Here is a 26,979-nt window from a genome sequence, read left to right as displayed (position 1 = left end):
TGCATGTGGTGCACAAACACACATACACACACACACACACACACAGAGGGGGCCCTGTGTGTGTAAGCAGGGTGGATGGGTTGCAGAGGTTTTTGGAGGGGCTGGGTGTTCTGTTTGTCCAAAACGCTTTAAGGCTTGTTCTCTTCATCGGAGAGGTTGTTAAACAAAAGTCAGTTTGTTACAGTAGCGGGGGTCAGCGGGGGTATTAATACACACCAATGCAGATGTCTGAGCATTTACAGCCATCCATAAGAAAGGCTGTTGTGTTCAGTGTCAAATCGAATGTCTGGTGATCCCCATTTGGCTGGGCCTATTTTGGTTAGAGGGTTCACATGAGCGCCTTCAAAATGTTTGTCTCCGAGTGCACTTGTATTCTTCCACAGAGTGAATCACAGTCACTCGCTTTCTTTTTCTCAAGTCGTGACCAAAATAAACACAAAGACTCCATTTAGTGATTACCACTGGGTGAACAACAAACTGACTAAAACAGCAGTTATTTTCAGAATTTTTATTTCATTATAAATAGTAGTGATAATGCGCTTGTACACATGACATTATGTCATATCGCTTTGTCAGATAATACAAAAAAATATATCAAAGGACTGAAAGGACTGGTTCATTCTAACATAGACAGATGTACAGAACAACAGGGTGCTTGTATGAAGGCAACCTGTTATTCTGAATTAGATCGATAAAGTATTCTTGTTTCTATCACACCCATCACTTGTACAATGTGGAAAGGTTTACAATTACACTTGTGACAATAAATATGTCCGGAATGCATTAGACACCTAATCAATATTTCCTGCTTATGCAAAATGGAAACAAAAAAAAAGGTCCCAAGCAACACAACAAAATAAAATACAATTTTGGCTTTGTCATTCCTGGTAATTGGCTGTTTACGTTGGCATTCCCTTCATTCATTCTTTTCCCCATGACATGTGTGCTAGTACAGCAATTTTAACAATGTTTCCTATTTGTTTTGGACCCAAAAGCCTTCAAAGGCACATGTGTTGCTCCTTTAAGTCCCAAACTAGATCCAGAGTTTAAATCCAAAGGGTTTTGTAAGACTTTCAGAGGCACGTTTTCTTTTTATTGTTTGAATGGTGAGGTTGACTCTTAAGATACATGATATTGCACTTCTGGTCAGCTGGGAGAATGGCTGTCTTTAGTCTAAACTCTCTTGGTCTGTCGGTTTCTCAAGTGTCTCTCGGTCATGACTTGTGACCCGGTGGCTTTCTCTCGCTGGGAGAGGATCTTTAAAGGGTTTTCAGCCTGTGATCGATCTTGCCTATCCCCTCCCCTTTAAAGATACTTCTCCGCCACCGCCCTCTTCTACTGCTCTCTCATCTGTCACTTTCCCTAAAGTCACCCCCTGACCTCCACCGAGTCCTCTCTAAAACTACAAAAGGCAGGGATCCCTGCCTCACCGTCCAAAACATCAATGAGACGGAGGGAGTAGGACAGAAAGGCGAGCAGAGACAGAGGGGGAGGAGGTTTGAATGAACTTTCTCTGCAGAACAGCTGTGGTGTACATTAGAGTTTCTGGTACAATAAAACCCACAGATTCATTCACTCACGTTTGTTTTCTTTGCGTCTGGAATTTTTCTCCATGTGTGGGATGCAGAAATCGCAAATAAATGCCATGTCCAAAAAAATCAACAAAGCCCTTTTCTTTTCCCCTTCAGCAGATACAATTTAGGGATTAATTTGGCGATACATGTAATTTCATATGTACTCATGTGGCCCTAAGATATGTAAACACGTTCCTTCAAGCATCAGCTCATAGGCTGGTAGTCTGTGATGATAGATTTGGGTTTGCTGTCATAACAAAGACCCCACAGACAGAGTCCACGGTTGGTGTTTGGTCACTGGATTCGCTCGCGGCCTGTGGAAAGTGAAGATGGTCGGAGCTCCACGTGTGCTGAACCAACTGAATTAAGCGCTGGTATCTCTGCCATTCATCTGCAATACTGATGCAGCAATGTTCACAGTAAATCAACAGTTTTTGGTCTGATATTCCTTCTTGTGGTCCCTTCTTTTATTTGTCCATTTCTCCACCAAGAATGAATAATGAAATGTCCTGCAGTAGAGAATGTCCTGGTAAATGCAAATTTTGGTCCAGATAATGAATGATTTCCACCGCTGTACACACAAATGTCCCTCTGTGAAGTCTGAAGCTTCTGATCAGGTGATTTCAGGCCTCAGATAAGAAAGGGCACCTGTGAAACAAAAGGATGAGACAGTTGTTAAATTATGACCAGTGAAAAGGGATTTTAAAAAACCAAAGTGAAAAGAGGATAAAGGAGATTTATGGTTGCAATAAATTTTGGGCATATGCTTTAGCATGCCATTCCGCAAACATATGGCTATTGTTAGCATAGCATGTGCTAACAGTAGTTTTGGGTGTAAGGTCAGGAGATGTGAGAACAGAAGCATGCGGACGCCCTTAACAAATGCAGCCAAAAGGTTTCTCTCTCAGAGGGAAAAATGCAAGATTACAGTGAAAAATACAAACTTATATCCTATTAATGATGTAGGATATATGCAGTATCAAAGTTTTTGAATATACAACAGTTATGTATTCAATTCCCATCCTCCACATCCAGAAAATTTTGATCACACACCAAAAACAGTCTCTCAGTATTTATTTGGATTTATAGTCATATTTTATTCATTCAGTTAACTGTTTAATTAGATTTTTGGTAAGTTTTTCATTTACAACATGCTGGTTTAAAGTCTTCTGCACACTGCCAACAATAAAATTCTAGTGGGGTAATTCAAAATGTTTATTTATTTATTGGTTAGCCTTAAATTTGTAAAATCAAAAAAGTACTAGTCTAAAAATATAAATCATCCAATAAAATACCCATTATGTATTTTTTTCTTTTTTTACTGTAGAAAGTAACTCCCTCCAGGTTGCGTGTCCTCTCTGGCTATGACCCTGATCCCGACAAAAATATAACATTGTAATGATTAAAAAAATGCATGTTATGGTCTCTGTCACCGATTGTTGTTACAGCTCTTTGCTCTAAATGGCTCAGGAATTTGTGTGTATTATGTCTCTGGTTTCTGGAAATCTTGAGTAATTAATGAAAGCCACCATGGCCAAACAGGTAAAGAAAATTCCACAACAGAAAATGCGGAGAGAAAGACTCTACAGTATTGGGGACGCTGATCGACAGGTGACCTCTGCAAAGTGAAGTGCACAAACACGATGTCTGCTTAGCAACAGAGACATTTACCTAAATAAAAACAAACAAGTAATTCATGGATTACCACTGTTATTTCCGTGAGGCTGTCCAGTGAAAGCTACATGTAGTCAAAATGTACCGCAGTATGGATCAATCCACAGTCTCTTACGCTGCACTGGAACCTGGAGCAGCACTGTTCAACACTGCTTCCCCAGCTGACCTCAGTCCTAGCACCTGTTTCTAATAGCCGCCCTGCCAGAGGCTATTAGGATCCGTCCACCCCCAGAAAGGACCTTTCCTCTGCAGCTCCCAAACCCAACCGCACACCGGCTATCCAGTCGCACTGATTAATCACATCAAGATGGACTGCTCCGGCTTGTAACGGTGTGGAGGTGTATGTGAGCGCATGTGTTGTCCTGGTGGCTGCCTTTTGTCCCTGTGTGTGTGTACATGCACAGTGCCACATGCTAGAGGTGGTTCATGTGTGTCGCTCTAATTCTTTATTCTGTCCACTTTGAGATATTTCACCGAGATATTTCATTAGACATTTGCTGCTCTCGGATATTAAGTTAGATATTCATTTGATACCTGCCGCCCAGCAGAGTTACATGCAGTCAGACTCATTGGACCGCTGCCACGCTCTTTGAAGGGCCCGGTTGTCTCGAGGTTGCCACAAGGTCAGTGGATGAACCTGATTGGTCAACCCCCTGCGGACCAAAATTGGAAACGGCGGCCGCTGCAATCACGCTGTGACGGAAAACGACGTTGCCTTCCAAAGTTAGATGGAGATTTGTTTGAAGTTGAGTGTAACCCTTTAGCTAACAGTAATGTAAAGTGAAAAGACCCTCTCATGGCTGGACAGGTAGGTATTCTCTGAGGGCAAACAGTCTGAGGAGGGCTATCACACACTACTGCAGCTACACTTTACCCTGATGGGAGCTGACTCTACAATATACCTGACCACAGATCTCAGTATCACACAGATGGAATCATATCTGCACAATTAACCCCAACACTTGAGACTGCATGCTTGGACCCAGAAAAATGTCAGCGGCCTAAACAAGCAGTACTGCGGCTACCTGTGTGTTGTCAGCCCCATGTTCAAGAGCTTGTGAGTAATTTGTGGTTACAGGGTATGACTCGACCACTGGAATAGCAGCACGCTTGATGATCATACACTGTATCGCCTGATTTGGTTCAGACATTTTCAATTTGAATTGAGAGAAAAAAAAAAAACAACAAAAGACCAGTCAGTGTTTTACTCTAGGAAATGGAAAGTTCTTCAAATTTCTGAATCAGATTTTAAAGAAACAAGTGTTGTGTGGTCAGAAGTATACACACGCATGCTGCAGTTGACTATACAAGTTACACAAGCGTCTTTTACAACTACTGTAATGCTTTGCTACATCATTAACATCATTACAGATCATGCTATTCATCACTGAATCAAGCTGCAGTATGCAACAACAACAGTGTTGTTTTTCAAAAATGGTCAGATGGCAGTTACTTGGGGAAAAAAAGCCCACTTTATCTGTACAGGACACTCACCAGCATCCCATAATCAATATGTAGTTGAGTTTCATGCTGGGAGCAGGACACCAACTGATAAAAATCCTGCCTACATTCTTAAAAGCATGTCAATATCCACTAAAGATTAATACAATACAATTGCACTCACACAGTGAGGACAGAGTCACAGTGGTGGCCAAAACGTCAAATATCAGGCTCTGCTTTCAGATGTCTTAAAATATAGAATATGGATGTATTTTGTAACATCTTTTTAATAAAAAGTATTTTATAAAACGCAAATTTACATAGGCTTACTTTAATGTATGCAGATTTTTAAGTTTAGTTTAAACTTAAAAACGTATTATTTTCACTCCTTTTATGCTGGTGTTTGATTATCTGCATTTGTTTTCGCTCACTTCTCTGTAAAGCTCTTGCTAATTGTTCTTTGAGAGTGAAAATGTGCAGGCAAAGATAATAACGATAATAATTTTGCATTTCTTTGCATTTCAAACTATGCCATAACAATCACATGCTTAGTCTGGGTATTGAGTGTAGTAATGAAAGGAGAGAATAAAAAGATGAAGTCTATTGACCTTACTTTGTCCGTACTGGCCGTACTGGTAGGACGCCACGTGGTCGACTGTGTAGCCCGGTGAGCTGTAGGAGGGGGGACAGTAGGACTGGGAGCTGGGCAGGGAGGGCAGAGCTGACATGGAGGGAACGCTGGTCAGACCCTCCAGACCCTTGATGTGATCCATGCGCTGGCTGCAGCTGGCAGCCATGCCAGCAGGGGGCTCGAGACCACCCGTCAGAGGGGAGATGGCGTAGTCGCTTTGTGGCTGATGCGGCACGCCACCCGGGTTCAGCAGACCCATCACCTGATTGGAGGAAAGATGGAAACAAAGAGAGGGAACTTAAAGTGTGATGAGTTTTGGGATTGATTTTTGTATTCTTACAGGTAGATACAAATGCATAAAACATGGAATGGTTGTTATCGTAAAAATAATACAACAGTGTGCAGTGCAGTTACATCCAGAAAAAAGGGGACATATTTGTTACAGAAAGGACCAGAGGGGCAGCGCATCATATGTGGAGAACATGTTTTCAGTTGTCTTTTTAGTTTCTAACAAGGCCCCATAATACTTTGAATATCTCTCACTTTTAGCGTACAAGCAAAGGAGTGTGTGTTATATGTATCAACAAAGACACAGAGACAGACACACACACTCAGACACACTAAGGAAATCCCCCTGTCGCGGACATCAAAAGGCTCCCAGCAAGCCCGTCCCAGACAGAGATAGCACCAGAAAGGAAGAATTAAGTAATTTGTCTCAGATCCACGGCTCCACTTATTCCAAAATTCCTTTTTGACACTGCTCCAAAAACCCATGGCACAAGATAACAACTTATCTCCGAGAGAGATATGCTGACAAAGATAACGCAAAAGAAAGGTCTCTGTGAGCTCAGCTCTGTTCAGCCTCGGAATAGATTTGCAGTTTGAGAAATGCGTTAGCTCTTGACCTGGTCTTTATTAGCGACCAGATAATCGAATTTGGGGGAATATTCCTTGGCCAGCAAAGGACGGAAAAGAGCCGCAGGGCGAAGTGTTTCAACTGGTTTCAAAACAGACCCGATACCACCAACCCCCTCATACGCTCGCTGAATTTACCTGTCCATCATCAAAGTGCTCGGTAACCCGTTAATAAGGAATTGAGGCTGGCTTTATCACTTATGAAAGTAACTCTAACTGAACCTGCTACCTTTAAATGTATCATATCCCACCTCCCTCTCAACAGAGCAAAGGCCTCAAGGCTCCTCCAGTTGTCCTAATAAGAAGCAGGTATGCTGCTCTTTGGGTCCTCTTGGCCCTCTAAGTGACATATTATTCTACATCCACACACACACATGGTCCTACTTAAATCATTTCCCAAGTAGGGGAGGTGAATGGAGGAGTCCATGTTGATTTGGAGAGGGGAGTTGTGTTTCCTCTCATGCCCGGTAACATTTTCCTAAAAAATTAACCTGCGTTTTGAAGGTTCGGTTGAAAAAGAAAGAGAGCGGGGATACACTGCTGGCGAAACAAGCCACAGGAAGCAGGGACACACCGCTTCTGAAACTGTTAGATTCTAGTCTGCTAACTTTCATGCCTTTTTTCTATCTTTTACCTATCTCTACCCATCATCCCCCTCTCTCTCTCCTGAGCCTCTCCCTGCCTCGTGAGATGGCTGCTGGCTGGCCCATCCAGGGTGTTTCATATTGGAGTGCTGCCCTTGCCAGCGGCCTAAATCAGGAGCGTCCAGGAGTTAGCGGAGAAGAATGTCGGGACGGGGGAAAACATCTGAGACGGGACATTCCTTCCCCGCCGTATGAACTATATACAAATAAATTAGAACCTTTGCTTTCTCGCAGAGGAATGTTGAAGCAAACATTTTAAGAATGCAATCACAAGAAGCTTCCCTCGAGGCTATAGTATAACGTCAAGTGTGTAGCAGTGTTTATGCACATACACATGACCTTGATGATGCTGTGTTTAGCTGTCTGTATGCACAATATTATTAATGCATGCAGCAGCGTAGCTCTGTGTTTGACAGCATGTATGAGAGTCTGCAAATAGTATTTTCAGAGGAAGGGATCAGCTAACAACACACTCTTACTGCCAAATACCCGTGCAACGTAACATCCAAAAGTAAAAAAAAGTACTATGAACTTATCCGTGAATAAAATGACTTCAGTTCCCTATACTCCTGCTGCATTTGAAATGATAAAAAAATGCAGTAATCAATCTTTCAATCTAAACAGAAGGTTGAAAAGTTGACTTAGCCATGCTGCTCAACCATGTCATGTAATATTTGTGTAAAAGATGTTGCAAAATCCTTAACTGATCCTCAAAATGTCATGGAGTTGATCAATTATCTACAGTGTGTGTGTGCGTGTGTCACTGTAATTATGTGAACCTGTGAGCATGTGTGTGTCTCCTCCTCAGCCCCATCTTCACACTGCTGCGGACTGTTCTCTGAGGAGTAAGGCTGCACCAGGCTGAAATCTCATTTTCTGCCTGTTAGGGTCTCTAACTCCTCTGTCTCCTCTGTCGTACCCTCTGTGTAGGTGCACAGACCTTGGGACTTCATGCCTGGATAATTGTCTGTAATTGTCTTTTCACTTCTCATTTGTCACACACTCAATTGTCCTCTGTCCTTCTGGAGTCATCTCACTTTTTCTTCTCCAGCAGTGAGCGAACTATCCTCTAGTCCTGCCAACAAGTGTGTGATTGTGGTGTGTGCGGTTTATGGTGCAGAGAAGGTGAGTCACTGAATCAGCGAGCAGTAAGGTTGTGCATTTATATACTCCACACCTGGGTGAAATATTACTTGAATAGGATAAAAAACAAAGGCGTGTTTGACTTTTTTAAGCTCATGATTTCTTGTGTGAAGCTGTGTGTCTGACAGGATAAATCATGATTATATCAGCCGGGTTCAACTCTTTGAAATCATGTTCAAATCTAATTCTGCCCAGCTCCAGTGTGGCTGTGCACGTCATGGGTATTATCCATGCAAGTAAAACTATTTTAGTCTCCAGAAATGTGTTCTGTTTCAAACACACAAGTCTTTCTCCTGTCAAATCAGCACACAGCAAAAAGCACTAAGTTAAATCTTCTGACTCTTATTAAGTTTGTATCTTGCTTAAAACAAATTAATCAAATATCAGTTTTCAGATAAAACTGATTTGTTTGAGAATTTAAAATATTCTGGATGAATCAACATTTTTTATCAAATCAAATCACGTGATTGAAGATTGAAACAGATTTTCTCGTAACAGATGAAACCGTGATGAATGAATGAAGTGTTTCACTAATAGATTTGTTTCGCTCCCTTTATGTAAAAAAGATCTTTAAGTTAAATATTTTACTAAACGTCTTATTATATATCTTATTTTTCGCACAGTCTGCTGCTGTAGTGACATATGTGTATATGATATATTCATCCCCAGTTGATGGTTGACTTTGAGCTTAAATACACAAATTTTTAGCTATATCCTCACCTGTGGGGAGAGTCCGTTTCCTATGGTGGGGTTCATGGGATTGGCCGGTCCACCGGGGCTCACAAAGCTGTCTGAGTATCCTGAGAAGGAGTGGCGTCCAGAGGCGAGGCAGTAGGCCGACCCTCCATCTCCCTGTCCTCCACCACTGGTGGCCTGGTGGCCCGAGGAGGGAGGGAGAGGCTGGGGCCGGTGCACCGTGCTGGGGGGCTCTGAGACTACCAAAGGCATGACAGAGAAAGTTAAGATTTAGGATTCTTAGTCAAAAGTTGCAAAACGTAACTGCAAAGTGTTTACTATTGGCATCATTGAAAGTGCATTTAAAAACAAAACAACATAGCAGAGGTGATTCATTTAAGTAGAAGTAAAACTGCTGGAGTGAATATAAACTTGATTTTTTTTATGTCAAATGTTCAAAATGTATAGAAATTAAATATACGTTAATACAAAAGTGAATAATAGGCTAGGCTATTTTAGTTAAATAAACAAATCCAAAATTCTATTGTTTGAACAAATTAAGAATGGTTAGAAATAAAAAAGATATACATCTGTCCAAATATATGTAGGTCAATATACAATTATTTATTTCAAAAAGACCTTCAGAACATGCAAGTGAACAAAAATGCTTATTATTTACGGCAAGGACATTAACTTAGAACTTCCCTCCATGACCTGCACACTCATACTATTTTAACATGGTTAACAGAGACTAAAGCATCAAACTACAAACTGACAGTCATCATCAAAAATTCTGTAACGCCAATTTTAGTGATTCAATTTTTTAACCTCACATTAATGGTTGCATGTCTCCACAAATTGTTTCAACCACGAATGGGTTTTGGTATATTTTTGAAAACCAACTAGATAAAATGAAAAATGCTTTGTCATTAGAACAAAGCTTTCTTTCATTTCCCATTGAAAGCCTAAAGGGTAATTAACCATTAATCATTAATTCTGAGCACTGAACCATCAACCACTGGTTTAATTATATGAGTCCCTACCTTGTGCTATTGATGAGGGGGGGTAGGCGCTGTCAGAGAGCTGGTAGGGTGGGATGCTGGACATGGCTGAGGGTGGGAAACCCCCTGGGATCAGGTGATTAAATGCCATCAGTTGATTGGCTCCTGCTTGCTTCCTCCACCTTGCCCGCCTGTTGCTGAACCATACCTATAGAAGAAGGCAATAATGTATATGTGCTATATGTGCATGACATGTGCACATCATGCAAATCTCTCACAGTCCATCTATTATACCAGCAGCCTTTTTAGAGTTAAACAATCTTTATTAAGTAAACTGTAGCTATTAATAGCAACTAAGAAATTACATTTCACACAGTTGGATTGGCTGAAAAATTACTTTTCTCACAGTTCTATCAGAGTTTGAAAATGAAAAGGAAGGTGAGAGACAATATGAGAGAAAGATGTGTGTGTGCATGTGCGCGTGTGTATGTGTGTGTGTGTGTGTGTGTGCGTACCTGCATGTGTGTGTATGTGTGTGTGTGTGCGTGTGTGTGCATGCGTGTGTGTGATGTGTGTGTCATGGTTGGGGTTTGTGAGTGAGTCCATATGGACAGAGCTCATGCTGGGTTTGCTTACACTTCCCATATGGAGCCTGTGGAGGAGAATTTACTGGAGTCCAGATCAGAAATAGGAAAGTCTGGATTGGGCCCCTGGGAGCAGAGGATGAGAGATGTCCGTGTGTGTGTGTGTGTGTGTGTGTGTATGTGTGTTCATGCTGTTGTATGGAGCAAACAGCAACCAGCAGGCTGCCTTTAAATGGTAAGACAGTGTGTAAAGGCGCAACATTTACATCTTAAAGTGTGTGTGTGTTTGTGTGTGTGTGTGTGTGGGGGGGGGGGTTCCTCACAGTAAGGACAGGTCATCAATAGTGTGTTGGTGTGTTAAATCAGGTCAGGGCAAATATGTAGAGCAGAGTATTGCTGCCATCTTGTAAACATTTTGATGTTTTGTCTTCTGTTAAAGGATGTCATGGTTATGTGGTAAAATTTACAACCCTTAGGCCTATAAAAACTTTTCAAATATCCATCATATGAATTTCCTGTATTTAACAAGCTGAACTCCGTTTTTATCTCTCTTCAGTTCCTGAAAAGCTGACATTCTGTAGATACTGACACTGGCGTATATACTGTATGCATGTGCCCTCTCGTACCTGCACCCTGGCCTCGGTGAGTTTGGCTCTCTGGGCGAGCTCCTCCCTGGTGTAGATGTCAGGGTAGTGGGTTCTCTCGAAGGCCCTCTCCAGCTCTTCCAGCTGCTCTGCTGTGAAGGTGGTCCGACTGCGCCGCTGTTTCCTTTTCAGCGGCAGATCAGGCTCCGACTCCACATCCGAACCCTCGTCTGAGTGACTCGCTGTTCAAAGAAGAAGAGAGAAAAAGAAGAAAACTGTCAGGATCACTATTATGAGATGTTTAATCATTTGATATGATGAAAGTTTCTTCCTGATCACCCCACATACACACATACACACACACACACACAGAGTTTTATTCAGCAGTTTATATCTTCAGCAGTTTAAGGTGACCATTTTTGTGATTGGTTTTGGCTGTGACATCAACTTAAACCACATATAGAGCACTGTTTGTTTTTTTTCCTTTTCTTAACACACTCCCACACACAAACGCACCATCAGGCGATGGTCTTCCTCCCGGTCTTGTGGCCAAACAGACCTCCATTCAGAAGGAATATTCCAAGCCGAATAATCCCACTGGACAAGATTCCCAGGGCACCACAGGGGGACTGGTGGACTAAAAGCCACACAAAAGGCTAATTTGGATCCAGGGGCCATTCTTTATGCATGTGTGTGTGTGTGTGTGTGTGTGTGTGTGTGTGTGTGTGTGTGTGCCCAAGCGCCCAGTTAGCTGGATGAAGAACAAACTGTCTGTTCAGTCACGTGAATGCTGGTCTACTTATCTAAAAGAACTTTCTTTTTCTCTCTATCTCTTCACAAGTTCAAGTATGAACTCACAGTTTAGACCGTTTCTGTAGCAGTGATGGAGGTGATAATCACATATCATAGTGTGATCAAGTCCCAAGTCAGTATCAAGTCTTCAGACACATTTTAGTTTCAGTCCACAGTCTAAATGAAGAACACCAAGTTCAGTCTTACATCAATTTTAAGTGTAAAACCATGTCATAAAAAATAAGTTAGTACTAATTTAATAGCTGAACTAAAACAAACATCTAGCTGTTGAAGACAAGTCTTATCTTCATATATGAAGTTTTGATGTTGCTGCTTCTGCTCCTTCCCCTCATGTCTGACACACACAATAGGTTAATTAAAACATCATTCAAACTTCACCGTCATTGATATGGAATGTGGGGCTGCAATTAATGATTATTTTAATCATTGATTATTTATTATATCTAATGAGTCATCATTACAACTTTAGAAAATTGTGGAAAATGGGCCCAAGGTGATGTTTTCAAATTGTTTATTTTTGTCAGTCCAATACCCAAATTTATAATGATATTGACTCATAATGACTCACCTTTTCAGCATCAAATGACTCAATATCCTAGATACAAGAAATACATAACATGTGACTATTTTTGACTCATCGAGTGTGATCTTCAGCCTGACTGAGCTGCAGCGATATTATCGCTCCTGACAGCTTTTGTGTGTCTACTTTTCATCTCTGTCTCAGATCAGTATTAATACTATTGTGAACTATGTTCTATAAGCCAGCAGCTTGGTTTTTAACTCAGCAACTTCAAACAATCCATTGGCTCCCTTCTAAGTTCACCAAGGCCAAAGCGCCCACTTTTTGTGTTACACTTAATTAATTCCCCCTCAGCACAGGGGAAGTTTTGTGTGCAACACTGTATTAGTTCCCCCTCAGAAGCAACAATAAAATACAAGAGAATCCAAATAGCTCAGGGCCCCTCATGTGAAACTGATCCTCTCTCCCCCTTCGGCGATTTTCTCCTCGCAACACCAATAGCAGTGGGAGTCAACTTAACATGCATTAGGAGCAAATTGGTAAAGAAACATTCAAGCATGAGGGAGGCAATAAGTAAAATATTTTCAAAGGGGGAGCGAGAGAAATGGAGACATTGCCTTAGGCCTCTGCTGAATATCTTGCAGTTTTGCACACATAGATTGCTAGCTCTTTATCAACCTACTTGTTCAGCATTTTATCACTTATGGCACACTAATATACTAATATACAATATACTACCATACTAATGAACAGGATGTTCACCTTCTTAGACTGATGCGTAGGAAAGCAGAGGAAATTCAAAATGACCACCGTGCGGGAAAAATTTCACTGTTTTGGAATTTTTTACAACTAGTTTTTCGCCACGGTAACAAAAGCTTTCCAGTTAGCAGGTTGCTGCCAACCAAACAAACACACCGACATTTTATATGGCTGGTGTGGTTCTATGGCTTGTGTTTTAGGTGGTGGGGAAGGAATTTGGGGTGTGGAGTGTGGGGCTTTGGAGTTTTGGACAGGATGGCTGAAAAACAAGAGATGAGGCCTTTTGTAGCCTCCCCCTCCAGTTCCTGGAGGAGGGCCGCTAGGAATGCTTTTTCGCTTCCCCCGACTTTAGCAGCATGCACGTTCCTCAGCATTTCACAGGGATTTGGGCCCTGGGAAAGCTGAGGCGGCCGGGAAAATCCTTAATCACTTTGGAATTACCTATCGGTTATGACTGCTACCGGGGTTTTGAGAACTTTTCAAAAGAAGCGACAGAGTGGCACCTCTAAAGTCTCAAGATTGTAGTCCTGATACTATCCTGAATCAGATCCGTTATAGAGGACTCATTTGTTTCACTCGCTTCGTTGGATAGCTACATCACTTGATGTTAAGATACAACAAGATAAGACGATGGGAAAAAATGATAATGGTGTCTGTGGGGAAGCACCGTCACTGCAACATAATGATACTAAGAGAGAAAATGCATTGCGCTGAACAAATTACAGCTGACAAATAAAACATATTTGTGCTTAGGTGGTAAAAAAAAATGGCTTCCTGCATGTTTTAAAAAGTTGTGAGACAACTCCAGACTTGCACATTTTCAATTCAAACTATAGCAAACTCATAATTTGCCCAACAAACTCACTTTTTGCACTTCTTCAACACGCTACCCTCCTTAAACAAGCACCACCTACTCCTCCCTCTTCTCTCTCTCTTTCTCCCTCCTTCTCACCCCCTCTCTCTCTCTCTCGCAGCCTCTCTTTGTCTCCCTTCTCCCCATCTTTCTCTTTTCCACCCATATTTCTCTCTCTGACTCTCGGGCTCTTTGTTGCTGCAGAGAGCTGAGGTCTTTGCCGGCGATTTCCACGCTCCATCTGTGGAATCCGTCATGGCTCCCTCGGCCCTTCACAGTAGAGGGCTGTCACCTGCCCCACGGGGGAGCTGGAGGAGGAGGGGGGGGGGTGGGCCTGGGGGGGGGCATAAAGAGGCTCCGCAGAGGGCTAGTGGGGAGGTGGGGGAGATGGGGGCACAGCCAGGGGCATTCTACTCCTTCCCCCCTACAAAAAAACCCTTCCTCCAGAGGGAACTGTAAGAGCACCTGAGGGGGTGAGAAGGGCAGTGGAGAGGGGCAACGGGGGCTGTTGTTGCCGATGTAAATGTACCCGTGGGGATAGTCTTTCTGGGCATCTGTGTTGGTTTTTGTTGTTGTTTTTGTTGTTGGTAGAAGCATTGTACATCCATGATTTGTGCATGGACACTAGTTGAGGAGAAAGGAAGTACGTCCCTCCCAATGAGTCCCCCCGTCTTCTCTCTTTACCTCCTCTAAAAGATTCAAATCCCCTCAGTCTCTATGCTTACTTCATCTTTTATTTCTTTTCACTTCATGTACAGCTATATGAAATAAACTATACCAGTCATTCTTAAAAGAATATTCTCAAAAAGTATGTGAGAAACCAAACATTAAATGAGTATGCCTGGTCTAGCAAAATATAGCAATTTTATTGAAAATATTTTTTTAAAAACAGATAAAAATCCCTGTGCACCTCATAGTTGTTCATTTTTTGTATTTTTTAAATGATGTTCCCATCAGAAAGAGGGTATTTCTTACTGTGCTGTGGTGTCTTGCAATTGAAAACAACTTTTGGGCGCGTGTGGACATATAATCTGTGTGAAAATCAATTAAAACTGATCTCATGCTTTTATAAAATGTGTCTACTCCAGCAAAAAAAATTAAAAAAATAAAAGACTAAAAGTGATGAGCCTTCTGCGTAAGACACGTTGCATATAAGCTCCCTACAAGCGAGTGCCTCTCATGGTTGCTCTCTGTTAAATGCAGTTACTTTTGCTGTTGGGTCCCAGTTTTTCCGACATCCTAAATTTCTTTCATCAGATAAGAAATTATACATTTTCACAACTGCTGAAATTTATAAAAAAAAACATAACGTAAAATACTTGCTGTATTTGTTTCTGTGTTTGAGGACTTTGGTTTGCAGTAAAACAAGAACTTAAAGAGCACAGGCTTGTTCTCTTTAATTACATCTCTGACCTTTGTTCTCCTTATTTTATGTTTTCAACTTTTTTCAGTGATTTAAAGTTAATTCCATTGCACTCACGTCCACTCAAGAGCATCAACCACATTCCAGGTCTAAAATATAATGTCATGTAAATTAAAGTGGCAAGTGATGAAGATTCATGGGGTGACACATGGGCCAGAGAGAGAGAGAGAGTTTTGGTTGGTAAAGTTGTGCCAAGACAGAGGGCAGCCACCCAATCACCCCTGAAGCTCGCTACTCCCCGCAGCTTGGCTCAGTAGCTCACACACACACACACACACACACACACACACAGAGAAAGAGAGAGAGAAAGCCTGCAGTACTCCGAGCACATGACCTTCCACATGCATGTACACAGCGCTGGGCTTCCCCTGATCCTACATGCATTTTAAGGCTACATTAATCGAGCTTGTCAGCCCTGAGGCGTCCCTACTTTGGCGTCCGTTAACAATAAGAGTGTTCAAGCACAGGCACACAATACTTTCCAACATGATCTTTGTAACAATTAAATATAATGCCAAACCAGCATCAGGTCATATATTACCTCTCTTACCGAGACAAAGAGGAAGAGAGAGGGAAGAGTAGATGTGGAGAAGTGGGTGAAACCTTTCCCCTGCTTCCCGGATCTTATCCAACCTTGTAAACCTGTGGTTTCAGAGTGCCCCATTTGCCGTCATCGCCTCGCTATCCTCAAGATCTGATCACATCGATTTGGCACCGTCAAATAGCCTTGGCCAATCAAATTATCCACTCTAACCCTCATATCGCTCCCTGCCTGTATACATATGCTATATCTTAAAATGCTGTATTTATAGCCCCTGTAAACACTTGACTTCTCTCTGTATACTTTTGCTCTACCTCAGCTTAAAGGAGTGGGGGGGTTGCAGACGTGGTACTGGCTCTTGTCGGTTCATCGAAATATGAGAAAATATGAGCCTTAAAAGGGTAAAATTATCTGAGCGGAGAAGGCCTGGAAAAGCAGCCTCGGCAAGATCGCCCGGGAGCCGAGGAGCATTAAGCCGCAAAATAAGAGAGAAGCAGTTGGAGGGGGTGGGTGGAAGGGGTTAGAGGAGAAAAGAAAGCTGTTTAATTTAACCAAACTGAAGCCCTGAGATGCACACAGTGCATGGGACTCCAAGCCAAAACAACCTCTCCTGAGCCAAGAAACCCCAAAATGGCTCCCGCCACGCAACGCCATCCTAGAGAGGAGAAAAACAAGGAGGAGAAGGAGGAGGAGAATAGAGGATTTAGCTGAAACAGACTGTTGGAAAGACTTCGGCATTCAGCTGATTTTTTTTTAAGGGGGGGGGGGGGCAGTCGAATGGGGACACAAAGGCTTAAATATGTCCACCGAGACATGAGACAGTACGCTTTGAGTATGTATGCATGTGTGCGTGAGAGACAGAGAGAGAGGGAGCAAAAGGGGATGTGTCCAACTTGGATTTTGGGACTTGGGGGAATTGACTGACCATATGTGGGCTGTTTGCACCCCTCTTCGCACATCCCAGTAACTCTTCTGGGGCTTTGGTTAATAGTGAGGGTAAATTGAGGCTGTGACACGTTGCCCACCCCCCCTTCTCTCCACCTACTCCTCTCAAAAAACACAAAACAAAAGGCAGAGGAGACAAACGCAGCATTTATTTGGGCGGGCCGACCATGCTGCTCCTATTCAGGAGCTGGGGGACTAAGTGACTGGCCGACTGCATTAAACAGTATATAGAAGTCAAGGCAGGCAGATGCTGGGCCGGATAATGGCTTTACTGACAGCTTATGGACCCATCTGCGACTCTTTCTGGTGGGTTAAGAAAAAGATGGTGTGTGTGTGTGTGTGCCAGTGGATTTTTGTATGTGTCAGGGGTGGGGGGGGGAGGGGGGTGGAGGGTGAACTCACTTGACTTGCTAAGGAGGAGTTTCAATCTTCACAGCTGCCCTGTAAATGAGAGTGTGCCAGAACTGCATGTGTGTGTGTGTGTGTGTGAAAATACCAAAAACGAAGTGTGTGGACCTACAAGAGCAAACTGTCATCGATCACAGCCTTGTTACGCTGCAAAAAAAAAAATGACATGACAGAGGGTTTAAAGGAGGAATCACGGGAGTTGAAGGGGATGTCGGGGGTTATGAGGAAATGGTTACCTGTCATTTGTAGCTAAATGTGTTTCTAACCCTGTTTCCTGTGTAGCGCTGGGGGAGAGTGACCCTCCGCTGCCCTGTGACCCTGCACTTCTTCTCTGTCTTTTAACTCTGAAAATGACTCACAACTCAAGTCAGTGGGGAACATGTAGAGATCCAACAAAATGAGCTGTGTGCACATTAACTGTCATTCTTAGTTTTCTAGGTGACAAGACGGATGTTTGACAGTTTCGTCTCTCTCTTCTCCCTGCTGTCGGACTGCCCTCAGTAACTATGGCAGTCATTAATATTGAATGTTAGAGACAATGTAATCATTCTGTACGGCACAAAAGCACAACATAATGTTGTACATGAAGTACTGTCCCCTTTAAATCAACATCATTCTTAAACAGTGTCTGCCTTTTGAAAAGTAAGGGATTGGATCCACTGCAATTTTATATGAATTTCTACCCAAATCTGTAAATATAAGCAGATTTAGTTAGACATGTGGTGGAATACTGTATAATGCTGCATTCATGTGATATATGGGTAAGGGCAGACCTGAGTTTCCTACTTGAAAATACTTCACCCAACTCAACTTTCAGATGGTAAATATCACTAAGGAACTCATGGTTTGGCGTTGCAGACCTATTTGAACAAGGAAATACCTGTAATCATGTTTTACAGAGTGCTGCATTCATTCATTCAAAAAATCCTGAACAAAATGTATTATTTTCATCAGACCCTTCATTAGCTTACACTGTAAAGCTCCGAGATCGATGTGATCGAGTGTCAAAACAAAAGTCTATGATAAAAACCTCGCTTCTATATTACAAAAGATATTCCCACATGACACGGCTACAGCATAAACACACATTTTAAGCCTCTTTCCTGATGCATCACAAAAGCTTCTGAGCTAATTAGTTAACAAATGAAAGTCAGGCTTCATCGGTCAGTTGATTGACAGCCGCCTGTCCCCCATCAGCAGCATAGATGCTGCATTTACTGGCCTCTGGCTGGCCTCTGCAAACTTTGACACTCAGCCCTAACCCCCGTGCAGACCGATACTCACGCACACACATACACACACGTTAAACGACAGCCATGCTCGCAAACACGCAGACAGATGCATGAAAGCCATGCACAGAGGAAAACACACATGCACTCACATTCTTCCTTACTTTCTCAGAAACACACACAAACACACACATGCACATTAAAAAACAACCTCTCTCCCCCTTTCCCCCCCAGCTGTTGTGCCTATAGTGCATACTTGCAGCAGATAAAGAGGGGCCTTATTCTAAGGCAAGCCATTCTACTTGACCTTCGCTGGGCCTTTTCACTCTTTCACTCCCTTCAAACCGTCTTTGGGGCTCGCTCACTCTCAGCTCAATGTGGCTAGTCCATCACGGGTGAAGGCTGGGGCGCTAGAGCGGGTCTTGAAGGGGGAATACCCCAAATACCCCCTGCCCCCCTCCCAGTTCCACACACACACACACACATGCACATACACACACAAGCACAAGCCCCCCATCCCTCCCAAAAATCAGCCTGACTTCAAAGTTGGTGTGCATTCATTAATTGCCCTTTGAATTGATATCAGAGGGTCACAATAAGAGTGTGAAAGGAAAAAGAGGCTTTAATGAAGCATAGAGCAGCCATTCATTTGCAGATAACTATGTTTTCATGCTTGGATAGTCATCATGCATGGGCTTATTAGAAAAAACTCACGAGAGCGGGAGGAGTGCGGGATGAGGAGAGAGGGACAGAGAGACAGAGAGAGCCCCAGGGTAGAGGAGAGTGATTTGGTGCTCGCCACTTGGCCCTCGTGCCCCCCTTTGCCCTCGTGCCCAGGGACTCACTGAGTGACACATTCATTCTTTCAACGGACAGACAGAGCCCTCTTCACCAGACACTTGGCTCAGGCCAGTAATAGCCAATAGCTATTATAAGATCCACCAAGACCTTATTGGTCCTGTCTTTGTCAGATTTGACGAGACAGAAACAGCATGGCAACATATTCAAGAGAGAGAGGGGGGGGGGGCTATCATGTTTAATAGCTCATTCTGTGTGCAAAATTTCCAGAATCACCTTCTGCAATTTTTTATTTCTCTGGACTAAAGTCACAGCATAGCAGAATGGTGCTTCATTCAATAAAATGCTGTAAGTGAAAGTGAAAACATATGTGAAGAGTCACTAGCAGATTCTTATCTTGGGAAAAAAAATTGGTTTATCAGTGAACACTTCACAGTTCTTACAGTCCCACTGATCTTCAGATAACTGTGAATAGCTGAGGAACAAAATAACGTACGTCAGTCTCGGCTAATGCTTAAAAGCCTCTGCAAACACCATCATCACACACAAAAACACACTGTGCCTTCTGTGCTCTCGGCTCATTCTCTGCCTCCACCTCTGCTCCCTCGCTTCTTCCTATCACTCCCACAATCCCCGCTTTCCTCCTCTCCTCTGCCCTGGCATTGATCCAGTCTGTGCCAACATATTACATTTGCAGCACGCCATCCTTCACCCCGAGTGGCAGAGAAATCCAAGTTCTTCATTCACTCGCATTATTTACACAAACAAAGTCCTGCTCCGTTTCTGTGACAAAGCCAGCTAAATCTTTATGGCTCTTTCATGTATTGTCTGCTCACGGTTCCCTTTTGTCCCCCGGCCATTGGCCTGGGCCCTGGATACAATGAGCCCGGGAGAATGGAGGCAGATTGAAGGAATGCGCCTCAATAAACCTAATTATGACATGATGACTGCGCTCACCATGGTAGGGGTTTTTTCAAAGATCCCGGGTTTATTCAATTAGCCCTTTCCAGGATCCCCTTTCACCAAATAAAGTTATCCCTTTGACTGTTTGCATTGCAGAGTGGAATGTGTGTGTGTATGCATGTGGTTGTGTGTGTATGTGTGTGTGTGCGCACACACACACACGGCTGGCCTAAATGGAAATGTATCAGCCCTCAACAAGGCTCCTCTGTATTATCTGGCTAATTTCACCTAACGAAGTATGGACTCTAAAAGATACACTGTGAAAATGTGAAGCAGGAGGAGGAGGAGAGGGGGGGGGGAGGCGGGGCCACCGTGACTGTTTTAATCATTAACTTTGTCTCCAGGGTTAATTACTATGACGCTGGGAGTTTGGTGCAGCTCAGCAACAGGCCTGGAGGGTCAACTTTACTGCCAAATACATAATATTTGACAGAGAATGAAGGAAGGGTGGGGATTTCTGAGTATGAATTTATTACTTATTGCTTGGGGATTTAGAGGGAAAATGTGTTTCAAGTTAAATTTATATTAGATATTAGATAATGGTTGATTTGTTACTTAATCATTCAATATTCAATGTGACTGAGAAACAAGCTGTTTTTACATGGCCCACATTTCTAATTGTGTGTGCAGTGCCTCTCTCACAACTGTAAATATTAATGTTCTGAAGCCAGCACTGGAGAGAGCCAACAGGTGATAAAAAAAAAAAGTAGAACTAAAGGGTTTGGTTAGCATATTATAATATTATTTCCTTATTACAGTGATCAATCACTAAAAGTCTTTGTTGTGTGTTTTAAATGTTAGTTTTATCCTGAAAAAACAAGAGTGTGTAATTTTCACCACATCTTTGGCCTAATGTCTGATATGGTGTTATTTCTCTGATAGGATGTATTAATTTGACATAGCTTGTGTTGAGTGTGTAGTGACCAACTTTACAAATGAAAAATATTTCATTTGGACTCAGCTACTAATCTGATGAATAGTTACCGCGATATTTATAACCATGACATTTTGAAACTGTAACAAGATATATGAATAATCAACCCGCAAAAAGGTAAATAAAGGACATAATTAGAAACGTTATGGAAGTGGACTGACTTTTCTTTGTTTGGGCCCTGCGTTACGGAGGATGGAGCCCCGATATTAAACGAGCTGTGCGCCGCAGGCTGAGAGAAACAGAGAAAGAGTAGGAAACAGAGGGAGAGGGGCGGTGTTGCTCTCCAGATGAAAGTGAGATGAAATAAAAGAGTCGATTTAATCTGCTTGAAGAGATTTGGGGAGCAAGTGGAGGAGGAGAAGGAGGAGGAGGAGGAGGGTGAGTTTTCGGAGTTGTGCGCAGCACAGGACGGGTGGCCGGGGCCCCCATTGTGAAGCGGCGCTCCGGGCCAGACCGGGGCTCTCCGGGGAGAACATTGGTCCCCATTCACCAAAAACACTCTTTAATACACTCCCTCCGTCATTAAATGTGACATAGCACAATATCGACATCATTTAGAAGACATTATTAATGTTCGAAAGGGGCAAGGCCGGGACTCATCAAAGAATCAATAATAGATCATGAGTTACAGACTGGAGTGGAGACGTCTGAGTATGAATACCGTCACCCTTCAAGACGAGGAGGCCACTTTGTCTTGTTGACCAATTAACGTCTGAATATTATGACAAACTCAGCAATTATCCAGCATTCATCAGAATGAAACGGGTAATGTTGCTTTTTCTTTTTTTTACAGCGCTGGAATTACAAATACAGCAGGACAGGAAGAAATGTATCCAGTTTACTGACTATAAAAAAGTGCATGCATTCACGTCTTATAATGACCCAGCAGCGAATCTAAATTAGAGCTCGTGTTGGGTGAAATGTTTCTTACTGACTAGTCAATTTGGGACTTTTTTTACTTTCTCTTCCTCTCAAATATGTGTGCGCGCGCCCGGGAGGCATGCGCCATTATCAACATTTCCTAATTGCGAGTCATCCCACATTTCGATAGCCTACTTTTGAAAATGGCACATTTTAAATCGAATGTGTTGAATGCGTACTTGTGCGCGTGCTTGCGTGCCACAGCGTGTGCGCTAGTTTGGGGGGCGAGCACGCATCTTTTGGGCTGTACGTGAGTGGATTTCAGAAGCCTCAATTGTCATTCTGAATGGCAGTCGGCTTCTTTAGACGACCCCAAAAGGAAACATTTTGTAGGTGAAAACGGCCATTTTCTCTCGGTGAACGGGCCTCTAAACCGTGCCGGAGCGCTCCCTGAATAATTCATCCTTCATTGCGGCCTCAAAATGTGTTTTGTCGGGCTTTTTTTTCTATGGAGAAGCTCTCCTCTCCCCTTCTTTCTCTCTGACTGAATTATAAACAGGTCGCCTTCTTCTTTAGCGGCGGCCAAAGCTGTTTCCAAGCTGGCCTTTTGTCCGCGCGCAGCCCAAGCGTGAGCCCCAAATAGACTCTCGCGCCTTTGTCTCCCAAGTTCATCCTTGAGCGTCCAGTTGTGCGCGCGAGGCGTGTCTTTGTGAGGAGATGGAAACCGTTGAACAAATGTTTGATCAACTCATCTGGGGGACATTTTGTCTCCTCAGACTAGAGTCCTTTATCTCTCCTCCCCTATTTTACCGACGCAAAGACGAAAAAAGTGCTTACAGGGAAATGGTGGGCTAAATGTTGACATTTCGCTGCTGAAATGACTTTACAAAGTGGAAAGAGAAGGGGTGGAAACTGTGGAGGACATGTTTGAACAACTTGGGGTGACATTCAGTCTCTCGTGCCAAAAGTAGATGGATAGCCTTAACCTATAGCTAATTAAATAATTAGCTTAGCTCATGCGTAAGTGTTGAAATATGAAATATGTAGCTAGTCTATAAACAATATCATCGCCAGCTCGAAAGTTAGACTGAGGTTAAATTGTCCCAGAAATCATTACTTCCACTGTTTCCCCCTGGAATTAGCCACCCTGTGCACCGTTTCAAGCAAGTGCATTTAACTTTGGGGTGGGTGAAAAAATATTTCATCGAGGAAAACGATGACATTAAACATAACATGTTAGTAGCGCAGTTTAGTTTCTTCTAGAGGAGACTGGTACCCAGATCCATAAGAGAGGATACATGTGTCCATTATGGAGGTTGTATAATCATTTGGAAATAATCACAAACTAATAGACAAATTGCTACGTTAATGACGTAGTTAAAAAATAAAGAAAATAAAAAAGTAATGTAGATCTAATGATATTCAAAACAGGCTAGTAGGCCTGGTGTAGTTATAAAGTAATTAGCCCCAAACCACTTTCAAATCCCTAATTAAGCTACTGCCTGTGAGACGAAATTAAGAAAAATGTCATGTCTTGGCCAGGCCTGCATCACTTTATAGAGTTTTACATGACAGGGTTTTCATAAAAAGGGTAGGAATGGGCCTAAACTGCAGAATGCACAACTTTAAAATAGTCGTCGTTCAATTTGTTCAATAGCAAGAAAGAAAAAAAAAAAAAAGTTTCGATTAAATGAGAGAAATTCACTTTTTTTTCTCCGAGTGAAAAACTTAGTCTGGCCTGTTTGTCTACTAGAAAAGTCCTGAAAATGACAGAAATGCTTTGAAAACAAGCTTATTTATCTTAGTCGTTTAATTACTTTCACTCATTTACGAAAAATATGATCTTAGGCCTGGATGACTTATACAAGTGGTCACTTTTTACAGTGGACGCAAAAGTTTGAAACACTAATACAAACGGATTTGTTACACAAAATAATGATCAAACTATAAACAAATAACCTACCAACACACGGGCCAAGACATTACTAGACTATAATTCATAATTTATGAAGGCATCAGGCATTATATAATTTATTATATAATCCACAAGAATGCAACAAACATGCAATTCTTAAAGATGTGTAAGATGCAGACCCATTGTAACATGACTATTCAACCAATCCGCTTTTAAGACACCGCTGAGCACACACACACACACACATACACCCTCTCTCTCTCTCTCTCTCTCTCTCTCTCTCACACACACACACACACACACATACACACACACACACACACACACACACTGAAACGCACACTCTCCCTCCTTTCCCGCACAGAGCTATCACCTGCTGTTTGATTTACGGTATGGCCTCATGGGAAAAGCATTAGCAGGAGAGATATGGTCGATAAAGAATTCCTAACAAAGGACGACACACACTCTCCACCCCCATCCAACAACTTTACAGCATGCTAAAATTTCACATAGCAGCTAGTTATACGACGAAATAAAACCATTCTTCTTTACACCCAGCTCAAAGGCAATCAACAGGTAGCAGGTGTGGAGCCTGATGTTTCTCCAGATCCCTTGGGTATTTTTTTTTTTTGTTTGTTTTATTTTTTGATTTATTTTTTTTTAGAGGTTTCTCTGCAAAATTGAATTAAATGTCTCTATAATTTAATTTAGTGGAAATTATCCCAATTAGAGAATATAGACTATAAAGTTTTCACCCTCACCACTAATATTTCCCCAAGTACAGCTTAAATCAACATGTATCATTTATACAAACAGAGTCCCTGACAACATCTGATCTAACAGGACTCCACCGCTGATATGTGTGTCCGCTGATATGACAAAGATAACCCCAGCGACAGTTAACAGCCAACTCTTCACTTCCACATCAGCAACAATAAGTAGAGGAGTTCACTCACATCTGTCTCCTAAGATGCCTTCAATGCTGTGTTTGGCCCTGCGCTCGTTGTCCTCCAACTCTTTCTTCTCGATTTCATCCTCATCCTCCTCTTCATCGCCTTTCCCCCCGAACTTACTCCGCATGATGCGACTGATGGAGCTCACTGCAAAAGTTTGTTCACAAAGTAGAAATTATTTACAATTTAAAAATAATGATAATAATTTTATAGAGAGATAGAAACTATTATGGTACAAAATATAGACTAATAATCTGAAATAAATAAGCCTTGAAAAATGTTCTAATTCTCTAAAAATTAAAAAGAAAAAAACAGAGAACACGAAGGGGGGAAAGTTGTTTTCACTCCACTTATTTATTGTGTTTTATTGTTTATTTAGAATAAAACATGGTCATCTATGATAATCTGTTGTAGTCGAGGTTAAAGTTTATGGAATATTATGGTGAATTATTATTACCATGAATAATAATAATAATAATAATAATAATAATAATAATAATAATAATAATAATAATAATAATAATAATAATAATGTAATTGTAATACATGTGAAAACTTTCATTTCTGCCCTTTTTTACCTGAAGGAACGTTGTTGCGGTCACATATCCCATCCTTCAGTAATTTATCCCGAATCTCCCAGCTAAACATACCCGGGTTTTCCCGCTTGTATTCTTCTATTCTCTTCTCTACGTCCGGCGTCGTTCCCTGCTTCAAAGGTCAAAAGAGTCGCAGTGTTTATTTACTTTGTTGTGGCCCTTGGGACACAATGCATTGCCTATTATGACTTCAAAAATCAACAGGTAAGATTTGGTATCTTCTAGCATGCATGAGTGTATATAAAAAAAGTTTTATAAATCTTTTTATCCCTGCAGGAGCTTTTGGTCCCTACCTTGGGTTTGCTGCCACCGATGGCCCCGGGTCTGATGGAACCCGTCTCCTGGTACCGGCACAGGATTTTGGACACGCAGCCGTGTGAGACCCGGAGCTGTCGAGAGATGACGCACGGCCTGATGCCGTGGTGGGCCATCTCCACGATCTTATGTCGGATGTGGTTGGGCAAAGGTCTGCCATTTATGAAAACTCCTCCGAGCTGGTTCACTCGGCCTTGACCCAACGGAGTAGACACTACATTTAATCAAAATACGAGAAGAACTTGTCACCAAGCAGAGCCTGTGCATGCTGTAAAACTAGACCACGAGGAAAAGTTCAGTTTTAACTGACTCCAAATAAAACTCAATACACCAATGACAAGATATTATAGATAGAAATAAGTTCTCTTTAACTTCTCCAAAATAGCAATATAATATAATAAAATTGTAAGCCACAGCCTACATTGCAGCTATAAATGTAAACTGAAACAATGGCAATATTTATTAAAATATAAAACAAACATTGAATAAACTATAATTGAATATAGCCTGCAAAAAGTTTGCCAAAAGATGCTAAAGTTATACCAAACACTGTGGGAAGTAAAGAGTAAAATAAGCTACAAAAGTAGCAATAAAAATAATGAATACACGGCAAAATATATTCAGTTCAGCTTCTTAACAAGTGAAATGTCATTTAAGCTTTAAACTCCTACAACTGTGCAGAGAGTGAAGAAGAGGAGGGCAGCCTATTGAAAAGAGAGTGAACAGTGACTTTTGACCGACTTTCACTGAAACACAGATATCTATCTATCAACATCCAGGGCAGTAACCCGTCCGCTTGGCAATGTGATGCTTTACCTTCCAGTGGGAAGCCACTGCGGGGGTAGTTCTGAGCCAGCGTGGGTCGCATCATCCTGGGTATTGACCCCGCCAACGCAGTCATACCTCCACCAGCCCAGTGAGTACAGATACCTCCTCCTAACGGAGAGGCTGCTGCTCCAACACGGAGTTAAGACGTCGTTGAAACCGCTTTGCCGCCGTGAGAAGCTTCCTGGAAGGTTAGGCTCGGTTAGGGTTAGCCGCACCCGGGCTAAAACCAAGCAGTGTCCCGGGACTACCACAGCCCTCTGAGGAGTCAATTCTGACGACAACAAAAGAAGAAAAAGGGGATTGTTGGTTAAAAAATAGTCAGTTTCTCGCTTTCACCACTTTTATCCGCTAGTATTTGGGGGGTTTGGAAATGTAGTTGCCACGGCGGTGTAGCCAGGACGAAAATATTGTTGTTGTTGTTTGTTGACACCGGTTCAAAGTGAGAGGAGACAGTCAAAAG

The 26,979-nt window shown here is 42.2% G+C and overlaps 1 protein-coding gene across 5 annotated transcripts; it reads right to left on the bottom strand.

Moving 5' to 3' along the window:
• Window positions 1-499: 499 nt before the first annotated feature.
• Window positions 500-26,979, bottom strand: pax3b (paired box 3b). Of its 5 annotated transcripts, none has more exons than XM_067594032.1 (9): window positions 26,508-26,979; window positions 25,670-25,905; window positions 25,359-25,488; window positions 24,784-24,927; window positions 10,908-11,107; window positions 9,740-9,905; window positions 8,742-8,956; window positions 5,297-5,581; window positions 500-2,222 (listed from the first exon to the last, which is right to left on the bottom strand). In XM_067594032.1, the coding sequence occupies exons 1-9, from the start codon at window positions 26,590-26,592 to the stop codon at window positions 2,205-2,207; spliced, it is 1,479 nt and encodes a 492-aa protein (XP_067450133.1). In that variant the 5' UTR covers window positions 26,593-26,979; the 3' UTR covers window positions 500-2,204. The 5 variants fall into 5 exon arrangements, with proteins under 5 accessions (XP_067450133.1, XP_067450131.1, XP_067450135.1 ...); XM_067594030.1 differs by having other exon boundaries at window positions 5,302-5,581; XM_067594034.1 differs by having other exon boundaries at window positions 25,431-25,488.

Source organism: Thunnus thynnus, chromosome 7 (genome assembly GCF_963924715.1).
Source record: "Thunnus thynnus chromosome 7, fThuThy2.1, whole genome shotgun sequence".
NCBI classification, from domain to species: Eukaryota; Metazoa; Chordata; class Actinopteri; order Scombriformes; family Scombridae; genus Thunnus; species Thunnus thynnus.
This window is presented reverse-complemented; position numbering and strand designations above follow the sequence as displayed.